Genomic DNA, 13,522 nt, shown 5'->3' with positions numbered 1-13,522 from the left:
CTTCACTCAAAGTGTCTACATACGGTACAAAATATTGAATTCAAGACATTTTCATAAAGAAGTCAAAAATAGCTATTTTTACTAAAAAACGACAAAAATATTAAAAACTAGAGAATAGAAGGCATTGTCACAAATAGTCATCAAAATTAGAGATTTAAAAAATCTGAGAAAGGTCCACCGAAAGTACATATAGACCATTACAGTTGTTTATGCTTTGTGCTTGTATGCAGTAACTCGTTGGCAAGAATAAGTCGTTCGTACCAAAACATAAAATAACGGCATTATTTGTTGTTATGGTTATAAAATATACATGTAGGTATCTTCTCTTAATCTTGTTAATAAAACATCTTACAGGCAATGTTGTCAAAGCAGATCACATTTGTTAACTGAAAATTGTATGCTGGTTGGAAAAAACAGCTCTGCTCTGTCATTTTCCATAAAAGCAGAGCTAAAAACAGGATTTCTTATCAGTTTTGTATTATTCTTAGCATTTTAAATTCTATGGTTGGACAATATAGAAGAAAATATTCTTACAAGTTGCACAGGTTAATCCAGTGTAGCATCCAACACATTGACACGAATATGATATACAGGATCCTGGTAAAGCAGTGCAAGTACCACCATTCAAACATGGAAAGTTTTGACATGGATCGGAAACTAGAAGTAAAAATATACAGTTACTCAAGCATACATATTACTAAGGCTCTTTAATATTCTTTAAACGTCTCAAAATTGGGCTCCAAATGATGGAATAAAATGGCACTATGAGCCGGCACATTTCCTCACAAAGTGCATCCATAACAATTAAATGTATCATGTCAAGATACAAGGGACTGTAATACCAAATAACATCATTAGTGTTCATCATCATCACTTTATATGAAGGCATCATAACTTTGTATCAACATTGTAATTGGTAATTGCTTTCACTTCAACAATACTTTATAAATTGACACATTCTACTGACAACCATGCTCCCAACTTTTAAAGAATGTATTTGATCCCAGCACATAGTATGTCACATATATCAGTGTCCAACATCAAGGTAATTTAATCAGTGCAATTGATAATTGTTATTCTTTGCACTAAGAATTACTTGTATAATTCATGCACACTCAAAGTGTGAATTAATTGTTGCAAATGATTATATTTCCAGTTGCATTCAGAAATAAAAAAAATCAAAGAAAGCTTAGAAAGAACTCTCGTGTGCTGAGAGTATTGGAGACACATTAAAAATTACCTAATTCAAAATTACTTGAACTTGAGATGTTGATGGAAACGCAGAAAATTAATTATGCAAATAGGGTAACAAACAGATTGAAGTGTAAAACTAATAAGGTCTGCACAATGTACCAAGTTTCATTGAAATGTGATTAGAACCAAAAAAATATTAATTATTATGCTAATTAGAGAATTAATATGAACAGAATTTAATTCAAAATTAATCAGGCTGTCTATTGTCCTAGACCATTTATGTACCAAGTTTTATTCAAATGTGATGATCAATACTTGAGATATACAGTATTAATTAATTATGTTAATTAGGTGATTAAGAAGCATAAATATTTACCAAAAACTAATATGGTGTATAGTCCTAGGTTCATTGAAATGTGACAGGTACTCTTGAAAAATTTCGTTGAAATCCAATGAGTGGTTTTTAGACATCAGTGCAACAGCCATAGAACAGCAAAAAATTAACTAATTATGCAAATTAGGTAATTAATAGGCACAATTATTTATCCCAAAATTAATCAGGTCTCTGCATAGTCCTAGAATATCTATGTCGCAAGTCTCATTGAAATGTGATGATTAGTACTTGAGATATCAGGTGAAAAGCTGAAAATTAACTTATTATGCTAATAAGGTGATTAATATGCACAAATATTTACCCAAAACTAATTAGGTCTCTGCACAGTCCTCAAGTAACTATGTACCAAGTTTCATTGAAACGTGATAATTATTACTCGAAATATCAAAACTTGAAAATTAATTAATTATGCAAATTAGGTAATTAATATGTACTGTTATTACCCTAAAAACTGTCAGGTCTGTGCAGTGTCATATGACATCTATGTACCAAGTTTTATTGAAATGTTATGATTAGTACTTGAGATATCAGTGGAAAAGCCGAAAATTGATTAATCATTATGTAAATTAGGTAATTAATAATATTAACAGATTTTTACCCAAAACTAATCAAATCTGCGCATTAGTTCAGAGCATCCATGTGCCAAGTTTCATTGAAATCCAATGAGTGGTTCTTCAAAAATCAGTGGAACAGTCATAGAACAGCTTAAAATCAGTTAATTATCATGCAAATTAGGTAATTAATATTCATAGATTTTTACCCAAAACTAATCAAACCTGCATATTGGTTCAGAACATCCATGTGCCAAGTTTCATCAAAATCCAATGAGTGGTTCTTCAAATATCAGTGGACCAGTCATGGAACAGCTTGAAATCAGTTAATTATCATTCAAATTAGGTAATTAATATTCATAGATTTTTACCCAAAACTAATCAAATCTGCGCACGAGTTCAGAGCATACAAGTGCCAAGTTTTATCAAAATCCAATGAGTGGTTCTTCAGATATCAGTGGAACAGTCTTGGAACAGCTAAAAATCAGCTAATTATCATGCAAATTAGGTAATTAATATTCATAGATTTTTACCAAAACCTAATCAGCTCTGCGCATTATCCCAGAGCATCTATGTACCAAGTTTCACCAAAATTTGATTAGTGGTTCTTTGGTTCTTGAGATAACGGTGGAACAAAAAAAGTGACATACATACATACATACATACATACATACATACATACATACATACATTTCTCTTTTTTATTACTCAAGTATTAAAAGTAACAATTATTTACAGTTTAAAAACTCACACGTAGGTGAGGGGAAAGGAACAATTAAACTAATATTAAATCGAATAATAATTAGCGAGTGAAGTGATATCGATTACAATTGTGAAAATTACTAATAAACAAATGTATATAAAAGGTAAATGCAAATGAATAAAGCGAGACTGAAATGTGCGAAAAATAATTATATATTGAAATTAAACGAGTACATAAACGAGTTAAATTTTACAATTGTTCCTTTGCAAATGTCTATTCGCGTTGATCTGCTGTAGACTTGTTACGTGGTAAGTACTCTAGCCATTGTCGATGACATCCGAAATTCTTAGTGCGTCCCCATCTAGTGTAGCCACTGCACCATTAACACACCATTGTAGTTCAAATACATCCAATGTCTTCATAAGTAGATGGTAGTTGTGATCGCACGTTATTCTATATTTTAGGCGAGAAAAGAAGCACTGTACCACACTGACTTGAGCTGAATCTTTCAGTTTGTTGTATCTGGTTATATGTATAGCTGTTTTGAGTGATGAAAGTAAATAGCACAGCAAGCGATGTGACTGAGTGGTGGTTTTCCCCCCTCGGTGGACCAAGAACATAGTAGGCAAGAGGTACATTTTGCCAATCAAGTAATTTATAGATAATTGTGTTGAAAATAACAAATAGTGGTGTAAGCCGTGGACACTCGACAAAAATGTGAGCTATATCCTCCTTTTGTTTACAGAATGGGCAATTATCAGTATTTTGGAGACCAGATTTCAGTAGAAAGCTCCCGGTGGGGTAGGCGCCATGTAAGAGCCACCACTGGAGGTCGCCTTCCTTTTTAGTAATAGGCAAAATATAGCAGTCGTTGTAATTTGGCCGATGTTCATCTGTCAGAGAGAGTATATCTGACCATATGTTGTAACGGTAAGTAGTGTGTTTCAATAGGTAATTAGTAGAAATGATAAATTTGTAGATGGAACTTTTCTGTAACTTATAAAGTGGGCAGTTGAGTAGTATATTATTATCATCATCACGATAAAGAAGCTCAAGAGAATGCCTAGTGATATGTTGTTAGTGTTAGCATACGTGATGACGTCACGCATCAGGTTAATATTGTCAAAAATCTGTCTGCCTGGGATGCAATAACTCTGATCAACATGGATTATGCTACCAAGTACTGATTTTAAACGGAGAGAGAGGGCTTTGGTGAATATTTTGTAATCAGAGCATAATAGGCTGACAGGGCGCCAATTTTTTAACATGTTATTATCCCCATTTTTCGGTAAAAGAGTTATAATAGCCCTTCTACAAGAAAGCGGCAGTTTACCATCCTTAATTGAAGCCAAGAAAACTTCATGCAAATCGGCACCAATGCTTGGCCAGAAGTGTTTATAAAACTCCCCAGGCAAGCCATCAACACCTGGGGAAGTGTCAGTTGAAATGAGTTTTACTGCTGCTGTGAGATTCATGAGATAGCAATGTTTCTTTTCCGTTTTCTAATTCTGAAACCTCTTGCATAATGGTAGACAAATCAGACATGACAGATGCCACTGAATCCATGTCATCTTTTTCCTCTGCAGGATTAGGTCATCGTCCGCCTGCACGGTGATGCTCCGTTTGAACATTCCTCCCTCCACAACACTGTGCGGTAATTCTATTCATAACCGTGTATGTCACGTGGTTGCGTGATAGAAAGTTTACCGACCAATAGAAAGCTTTGTTACAATGACTACCAAAAAGCGCTTGGGGCTTTGCATTTCTGATGTCTTCATCTTCGGCTAGTCTGGTTCCCTGCCCCATTTCAACGCTGAGGTGAAAACTTGGGCAGGGAACCAGACTACTTCATTTCTGTCAATATATGTTGCAGTGACACAATGAGCTTTGAGGTATACTCTTCTATAATACTCAATAGTGGCGACAACACTATTACCACGCTTGATGGTCGCAAGGTTGGTAAAGCATAATAACATAATGGTTTACCATTTCCAGTGCGACTAAAAACGAACACATCAGACTCGGAACTAAGTACCCTGAACGGCTTTTGTCCGAATATTGTATTGCCTCGACATCCACTGCAAGCCAACACAGCTTCCACTGTGCGAGCATTTTCACCGCCTGGCAACCATCATGGTGAAAACAAAGGTCAACAACTCTCAGAAAACGGTACTTTGGGATGGTTGTTGACACCCCCTGAACCGTGTAACAAGATTACCCTGCATATGCAACATATTTAAATTTGGTTGTTTAGGATTTCTTTAAAGTTAAGTTTGTGCTGTTTTTTCGATTTTAGCTATTTTCAACGGCTTTTCGACCGGCGTTCCACAGCAGCTCGCGCAGAGCCCATAGAAATACATGGTAGAGTGGTGCGCGTCTTTAATAGCGTCTTGTGACTTAGTACCCCAGACCATTCGTCGTGTGGCGATAGCGATAACACCGGGACGAATGGTCTGGGGTAGTGACTTAGCTCCGCCCCGACAATGTTGATAGCTTGGTCAAGCGTGTTGATGAAAGAAGCAATATGATTGGCTGTTGGTAAACTGATTCCAAACTGTGAGGGCATTGTCACATACACATATTCCTAATGAAATACTTCAAGGTGATAGTGGAGTGCTTCGCCAAAACATTCACCTTGAAAATTCAAGATGGATTAGGTGGGTCAAAGTGCTTTCTGTCGAAGACATCCAAATGCGGCTCTATCACAGGAATGTAGGGTGAGTGGGGGGTTAGTACCCCCACCTCGTCAATTACAGTGACGTATGAAGGCAGGTCAAGAGAAAAGTCGCAAGTGGAAGGAGTAGCAGTTTCAGTGAGATCGTCTTTTGTTTGAGTGAGTGGTGTATTGTTGCCAATGGTTACACTGTTTTCAATGGGTTCATTAACATCACAAACGGTGACACGCGTGGCTAATTGTTTATCATTTGAAGTAGTGTTTTCATTTGAATTATCGTTTGTCTCGATTTTATCTAATGTTTTGCTAATTTGATTTTCAGTTAAATTGTGTGTTTCATTTGGTTTATCATTGTTTTCTGTTGCAGAAATTCTTTCGTTATTGTCAGTTGATTTGTCATTTGTCATAGGCACAAGTGGCGGAAAACTTTCGGTTTCACTTTACATTTCTACACTAGTGCTTTGATTATTTTGATGATTAATGAAGCGTGTATTGTTGTCGTTTTTTTCATAACACTTCCTCTGAATATGGCCTTTTTTATGGCAGTTATGACACACAATGTCATCAGTTGAAAGGTACGTACGTAAATCTTGTATTTCCTCTCTTCATAATCTACGGTAATTGAGCCTTCAAGTTTTCCATTGGTAATCATGTACAAAATGATTTCACATGTTTAAAGGTAGGATGTTTCAAGCCCAAAGGAATAATACGAATGGTTGACACCACACGACCATAAGATGCCAGTTCACGTTCAAGTAAATTATTCGGGATGAATGGTGGAACTCCTGATAGAACGACTTTAGTTGCCGGTTTTACAAGCGGCTCAACATAAACAAAAGAATGACCAATTGTGCTCAAACCAGCTGCACAACATTCCTTGACTGATTTTATGAAGTCCAGAAAAACAATCACGCTTCCACTAACCCTGGAAGCAGCCACAATATTTTTTGAATCGATTACCTCAGAAATAGCACGAACGTATCTTTCGATGCCAACACCATCGATGGATTCGCATTTAATGCCATGTTTGCAGGTCAAACCCGCAAATGGATTGCCACGTTGTTGACTTGTGGGGGCCACCATCTTGGCTGCACCGCCACGTCAGTCAAACTGAAAGCGGAAAATGAAAACTAAGAAAAGCACGGCAGATTTTCGCCAAAAAACCAAAATAGCTCAATAAATGAAGGCGGGCAACGTTTATAAAATAAATTAAACCACAAAAAGTACTCACAAAAGTCTTTGACAGGTGAAATTCGCTCAAAAATCAGGAGCTCCAGAGACAGCGTGTGTATGCTAATTTACATACAGACATACAGACAGGGTAACTGCAAAGACTCCCATTATGTGCTTCGCACACGGGAGTCAAAAACACTGATAAATAAAGTTGATCACATGAATATAAAGCACTGCTATATATTGTGAAGGTGACTACTTACATATGTTCAGTGGATCAGTCATAGAACAGCTAAAAATTAGCTAATTATCATGCAAATTAGGTAATTAACGAGCATGGATTTTTACCAAAACCTAATCAAATCTGCGCATTGGCCCAGAGCATCTATGCACCAAGTTTCATCAAAAACCGATGTATGGTTCTTGAGATAGCAGTGGAACAGTCGGACACACATACACACACACAGACACACTAACTGCAAAGACTCCCATTGGCCCAGAGCATCTATGCACCAAGTTTCATCAAAAATCGATGTATGGTTCTTGAGATAGCAGTGGAACAGTCGGACACACATACACACATACACACACACAGACACACTAACTGCAAAGACTCCCATTATGTGCTTCGCACACAGGAGTCAAAAACACTGATAAATAAAGTTGGTTACATGATATTAAAGCACTGCTATATATTGTAAAGGTGCACTACTTACATATAGTACAAAACTGTCCACTGTAACATCCAGTACATGTACAGGTGAATTCAGTACAAGATCCTGGCACAGCTACACAGAAACCGCCATTCTGACACTGGTTATTATTTTGGCAGGGATTAATAACTATAAAAAAACAACAATAATATTCATATTGGTTTTCATATCATGATGAACCTACATACCGGTAAATCATAATTTTGTACTAATAATCAAATTATAGGCTGTCACACTTGTTTAGGTTTTGTGTGCACATTGTCCTATAAGCAGTGATGTTGCAAATGATACCTAGTATTGCATTTGCATAATAGCACATCACTCAATCCATTTCAAAACTTGTCAGAATTCACTAAAATTCCATTCACAAACCTAAGGCAAGGTTATTCTAGAGTCCAATTAAATAAAATAGTTTTTATACAACCAATAATGCCATCCCATGCAAATATTTGTTTTCTCGTCCAAATAGAGAAGTTATATTAGCTGGGTCTATATGACACCAGAAAATTCTAATCATAGTGTGAAACATTGAGGGTATAATGAGCTATGACATTATCTCTCCAGGCTATTTTCACAAATCACTGAAAAGAATTTTTATTGAGATAAATTATCTGCTTCACATTCCTCTGGGGACAACATCGATGACAATTAATATTTAAGAAATAAAAATAATTGAATATGGTTTAATCATGAGAATATATATTATTTATCATAAAAATCTGTTGTGCTTATCAAACTAAACAACACAGGGTGCAGGGTGACAGGCATGATTCCCAAATAGACATGTACTGTATTTTCATATACTTGTATAACAGCTGGGGGTGCATCTGTGGTCAAAATAAGATCCAGTTTCACAATGAACGCCATTTTAGGTGTATGTGTGCTTCTAATGAAGGCGTGATTCTAACAAAGCAAATATTGGGACACTTACACTGAGTACAGTATTGTCCAGTATAGCAATCAGGACAAGTACAAGTGAAATCTGTACAAGAACCAGGAACAGCAACACATGTTCCACCATTCTGACAATAGTTGTTAGCGCATGGATCTTGGACTGCAATGCATAGAGGATTAACATATATGAATGGAAGAATGTTGCCAACAAGAAAAAAATGGTGATATTCTGAAAAAGTAATAATACCGGTACGTCCTAACAAGTATATATTATAATTTAAGCCTATGCATATTTTGTAAGTGTTACTAACATGACCGATTGAGGCACTATTTAGTGGAACCATTTCCAACATTTTGTAGTTTGCTTAATAATAAATCTTCATATAAACCTCAAACATTATAAAACCATTGCTAAATTATTGCTAAGTTCTGGATGACTTACATGTTGAACAATACTGTCCAAGATAGCAAGTAGGACAAGTACACTGATATAACTCGCAGGATCCTGAGATAGCAACACAAGTACCTCCATTCTGACATTGATGGTTGTCACATGCATTCAATACTGAAAGATTGAAAGTTTTAGCAATTATGAATTTTAAATAAATATTATGCAGATTTGATTTATTATATCTGCTACAGGTATGACTAACAGAAACTAGTGTGAACCAATCATCAATTTAAAGTATATGTAATATAAAGTTCAGGTTTTATATTGATAATATGAAATAAAATAAATATATACTAAATGAAAAATGACACAATGATACAGATTACACTCACATGTTGTACAATATTGTCCAGTATAACATCCACTGCATGTACAGGTATAGTCATTACAAGATCCAGGTACAGCTACACAGAAACCACCATTCTGACATTGAGAATTCTGGCATGGATTCAATACTGTGAAATGAAAATACAAACTTAATTAACAAATAATGCTCATTGATATCTTGTAATATATGTAGAACTGATTTCATAGTATATGGATAGGATAGGATAGGATATTTTATTTGGAACGTACACAAAAACAATGCTTGAGTAAAGTCCAACGTAAGAAACGTACAGTATCACAACTAATCTAAAATAATTTTAAAATCTGAAAAACAAAATTAGCTAAAATACTACAAATATATTTGTCTACACTAGAGAAAACATTAATAAACAATTCTCCATTTGGTAATGTTTGATAGTCAGGTGAGTATTTGAACAATGTATAGAGGAATTTTTTTCTGTGTTCTGAAAAACTGTCACAATGAAAAAAGTAATGTTTTTCATCACCCACATCCTTAGAGTCACATTTGTTACATACCCTGTCAATTTTATTTATTCCCCTGTGACGACCTATTTCAATTGGCAAGAAGTGGGCTGAAATACGAAATTTGGTTAATGCTAGTCTGTGTTTTTTGTTTTTTATATCATCCAAGTATTTTTCAAATTTATAATTATTTTTGAATGTTTTATAAGTACTTAGTTTATTATGACCAGTTTTGTTCAACTGACTTTCCACATTTGTTGAGTAAATTTGGTTTAACCTTTCTTTAAACAGATTGCAAAAATTTGTCTGATTAGTATCCGTGTTTGTCATATTTGTAATTTGTAGAAGTTTTTGGACAAATTTATACCAGGGATCGTATTTAAACCCACTACTTTCTTTAAAAGCAGCTTCGATAATTATGTTGTTTGTTTTCTTACATGACAACCTTTGATAAAATTTTATGACAGTAGTACAAACATCAATCACAAGTGGGAAACGACCTAGTTCACCTCTACAAGCAATATTCGATGCCTTCCTATGTACTCCCAAAACTATTTTACAAAACTTTATATGAAGTTTTTCTGGTAATATTTTGTCAGAGAATAGCTTTGATACAAAAACAGTATTATCAATCTCTGATTTGCTATTGCCAGTTCCACTAAATAGATTAGTCAGAAAACTACCCCAGACTTCTGACCCATAAAGAATAACTGGTTTAATAATAGAATCAAACAGTTTACAGGCTAGACTCACTGAATGACATTCATTTGAATCCCAAAGCATTTTATACATTTTAAATGATGCTTTGTGAGCTTTTTCATATAACCTTGCTGTGGCTGCACTAAATTTCCCATTTGATTGGAAAGTGATGCCAAGGTAGTTATAAAAATTCACACATTCAAGTTGTGTTCCATTAATATAGAATTGAAATTTGTCTTCAAGGTTTTTACCAGTGTTGTTGAAAACTATAATTTTAGATTTGTTTATGTTAACCTTTAATTTCCATTTCTGGCAGTAATTTTGAATGGCATCAATGCCCTTCTGTAGACCATCATGACTAGTAGATATTAACAGAAGATCATCTGCATATAAAATACAGTTAAATTTCACACCATTCAGATCCACTGGGTCAAAATTGTTAACAACATCACAAATAGCATTGACATAAATATTAAACAACTGGGGACTTAAGTTGCAGCCTTGCTTCACACCTCTATTAGAATCAAAGTATGGTGTAATTCCCCTATTCATTTTTATGCTATAGTGTGTATTTTTATAGATTGACTTAATTGAATTATAGAAGTTCCCCCCAATGCCTAAATGCAGAAGTTTATATAGTAAGCCCTCACGCCAAACCGAGTCAAAGGCTTTGGAGAAGTCAATAAAGCATGAAAATAAATAGTTTTCTATTTTTTTACATTTGTTGTTTACATATTTTGTAATCAAGGATCTCAAAATATAAATATTATCCGTTGTCCTATGATTTTTCTTAAAGCCAAACTGGTTATCTCTGTTTTGATTGTTTTCATGCAGATAGCTAGTTAACCTGCTGTTTAATATCATGGTATAAAGTTTGGATAAACAGCTGGAGATGGCAATGCCTCTATAATTATTGCAATCCGCTGGGTCTCCTGATTTAAAAATAGGGATAATTAAACTGCAATTCCATAATGCAGGAAATTTGCCTGACTTTAAAACTAAACAAAATAATTTGGCAATTGAATTAATGAGATATGGTGCACCATGTTTTAACATTTCATTTGAAATCATGTCATTACCTGAGGTTTTACCTAATTTAAGTAATTTAATATGCTTTTTTACTTCATCGCTTGAGATTTCATAATCAAGATTAATTTTATTTACATTCTCCCTCTCCAGTTTACTAACACTATTCCTAACTGTATGGGTAAAACTACTCTCATCAACATTAGATTCACTGTTTAGACTTTTAAAGTGATCTAACCAATCGTTTACATTAATGTTGTCACTGTTACTATTTATTTTGTCAACATTTCCAAGTTCCTCTAACAGTTTCCAGAATAATTTAGGATTTGTTTGTTTAAGTGCCATAATTTTGTCACACAACTTATCTTTATATTCTCTTTTTTTAATTTTAATTAATTTTTTGTACTTTTTGTTGATGCTGTATCTTTCCTGTCTAATAAGGTTATCTCTTGGAAATTTGTCAAGTAAGCGTGAGCAATGAATTAATTTTTTACGCATTGAGGTAACATCGTTATCAAACCATTTTTTATTTTGGGGTTTATTATTCTTTTTCTTTACCCTGGGATGAATTAGCTTTAATGAACTTTTGGCTGCACTGGTTATAATATCATTAAAATGACTAACAGCTTCATCTATGTTTTCATAATCATGAGACTGGAAGGCATCAATTTTCTTTTTCACAGTGTTATTTGAGATAGCTTTGACAAAATTTTCACGCCCATTTTCATCCCAGATAAATTTGCCTGGTAATGGGGAAATGTTGCTATAAGTATTTTTAAAGTCATGATTGAAGTTTGCAGTGAGAGACAAGGAGATAGGACAGTGGTCTGAAAGGTGGTTAAGTGGCCAAACTTTGAAATACTGTACATCTCTAAATATGGAACTGCTAATTACTCCATAATCAACAAGACTACTCCCCCCATATTGGTGACTAGTAAATTTTCCCAAGGAGTCACCTGGAACTCTCCCATTCAAAATGAGACAGTTACTATTACGACATAACTCTACCATTGCTTTACCATAGCTGTTTATATGGTTGTCCATATTGTTCCTTTTATACACATCATCTATGGGGAAATGGTCTGGTAATGGTAAGTTATTATTACTATCATTATAAATGAAGTCCTTCAGCAAGCCACTCCTTGCATTCAGGTCACCCATTAACACAATATCTCCAACTTTGTTAAATTTAGCAATATCCTTTTCTAAAATATCATAAATGTCAAAACCCGAGGTTGTAGATGCGTTATAAACACTTGACCCCTCTGGGGAAATATAACAAAAACAGGCATACAAGTCATTTTTTAGCCCAAAAAATGATTTTTGCATTTTTATCCATAAGAAATCGCTATGAGAACTGTTAATTTTGGTGATTCCTTTTTGGAGTTCTGATTTAAAGATGACTACAACTCCACCTGAATTTCTACCTCTACATCTACGCTTTAATCTATCACTACGGAAAAAGTTAAATCCTGGGAGATCTATTCTACAATCCTTATCTAACCATGATTCAACGAATCCTATACAGTCATGTCCTTTAATAAAATTTAGTAACAGTGAGTCACTTAATTTTCCACCCAGTCCATGGATGTTCCATGAAGCAATCTTTAGTCTTTGCATTAAGTGTTAATATGAATGGTTTATCTCCTCCAGGTAACGGTTATTTCTTTGCCAAGGTGGTGATTGACCATTGAAATTTCCCCTTCCATGTGAATTCTGCTGGTACTGTTGTTGGTTTTGCTGTGGTGAATACATGTGTTTCAATACGGGCTTATAAGTGAAAGTAGTCACGAAGAGACCGTGGTCTGGATGCGTTGCAGACGCAACATTTATTAAGCCGACATCTTGGGTAAAAAACAACAACAACACAGAGCATGCGCGTAACGGTCATAAAGGTCATGCAAACAAAAGAACATCAGCATATTGTAACATCCTTCCTTTTCAAAGAATGAGTTGATGAACTACAATTTGTTGTATATAAGAGTTCTGGCAGTGCTTGTGAATAGTTCATAATGAAACAATCGCATTCACATTAGGGTATGAATATAAAGTACATGCTCCATCTGGATATGCTAAATACTGAATAACATTTATAATAATAACATTTCAAACAGTAAAAATACTCAACAGGTGCAAACTAATAACAGTAAACTGGCTACTAAAACAGACTTTCATGTCACATAGTCAGTCAAGTGGTGTATTGGTCAAGGTAGGCTGGTGGTTTGACAGTACGTCCGCTT

The 13,522-nt window shown here is 34.7% G+C and overlaps 1 protein-coding gene across 6 annotated transcripts in view; it reads right to left on the bottom strand.

Annotated features, from left to right (window-relative positions):
- Positions 1 to 13,522, bottom strand: part of LOC100366417 (uncharacterized) — a 156,192-nt gene that overhangs the window by 74,834 nt on the left and 67,836 nt on the right. For all 6 annotated transcript variants that reach the window (XM_085500310.1, XM_085500314.1, XM_085500315.1 and 3 more), the window contains 5 exons: positions 9,080 to 9,202; positions 8,739 to 8,861; positions 8,334 to 8,456; positions 7,406 to 7,531; positions 535 to 657 (listed from right to left, as the gene is read on the bottom strand). In XM_085500310.1, the coding sequence (XP_085356436.1) occupies positions 535 to 657; positions 7,406 to 7,531; positions 8,334 to 8,456; positions 8,739 to 8,861; positions 9,080 to 9,202 (618 nt within the window). The remainder of the gene's footprint in view (positions 1 to 534; positions 658 to 7,405; positions 7,532 to 8,333; positions 8,457 to 8,738; positions 8,862 to 9,079; positions 9,203 to 13,522) is intronic.

Source organism: Saccoglossus kowalevskii, chromosome 6 (genome assembly GCF_978046115.1).
Source record: "Saccoglossus kowalevskii chromosome 6, keSacKowa6.1, whole genome shotgun sequence".
NCBI classification, from domain to species: Eukaryota; Metazoa; Hemichordata; class Enteropneusta; family Harrimaniidae; genus Saccoglossus; species Saccoglossus kowalevskii.
This window is presented reverse-complemented; position numbering and strand designations above follow the sequence as displayed.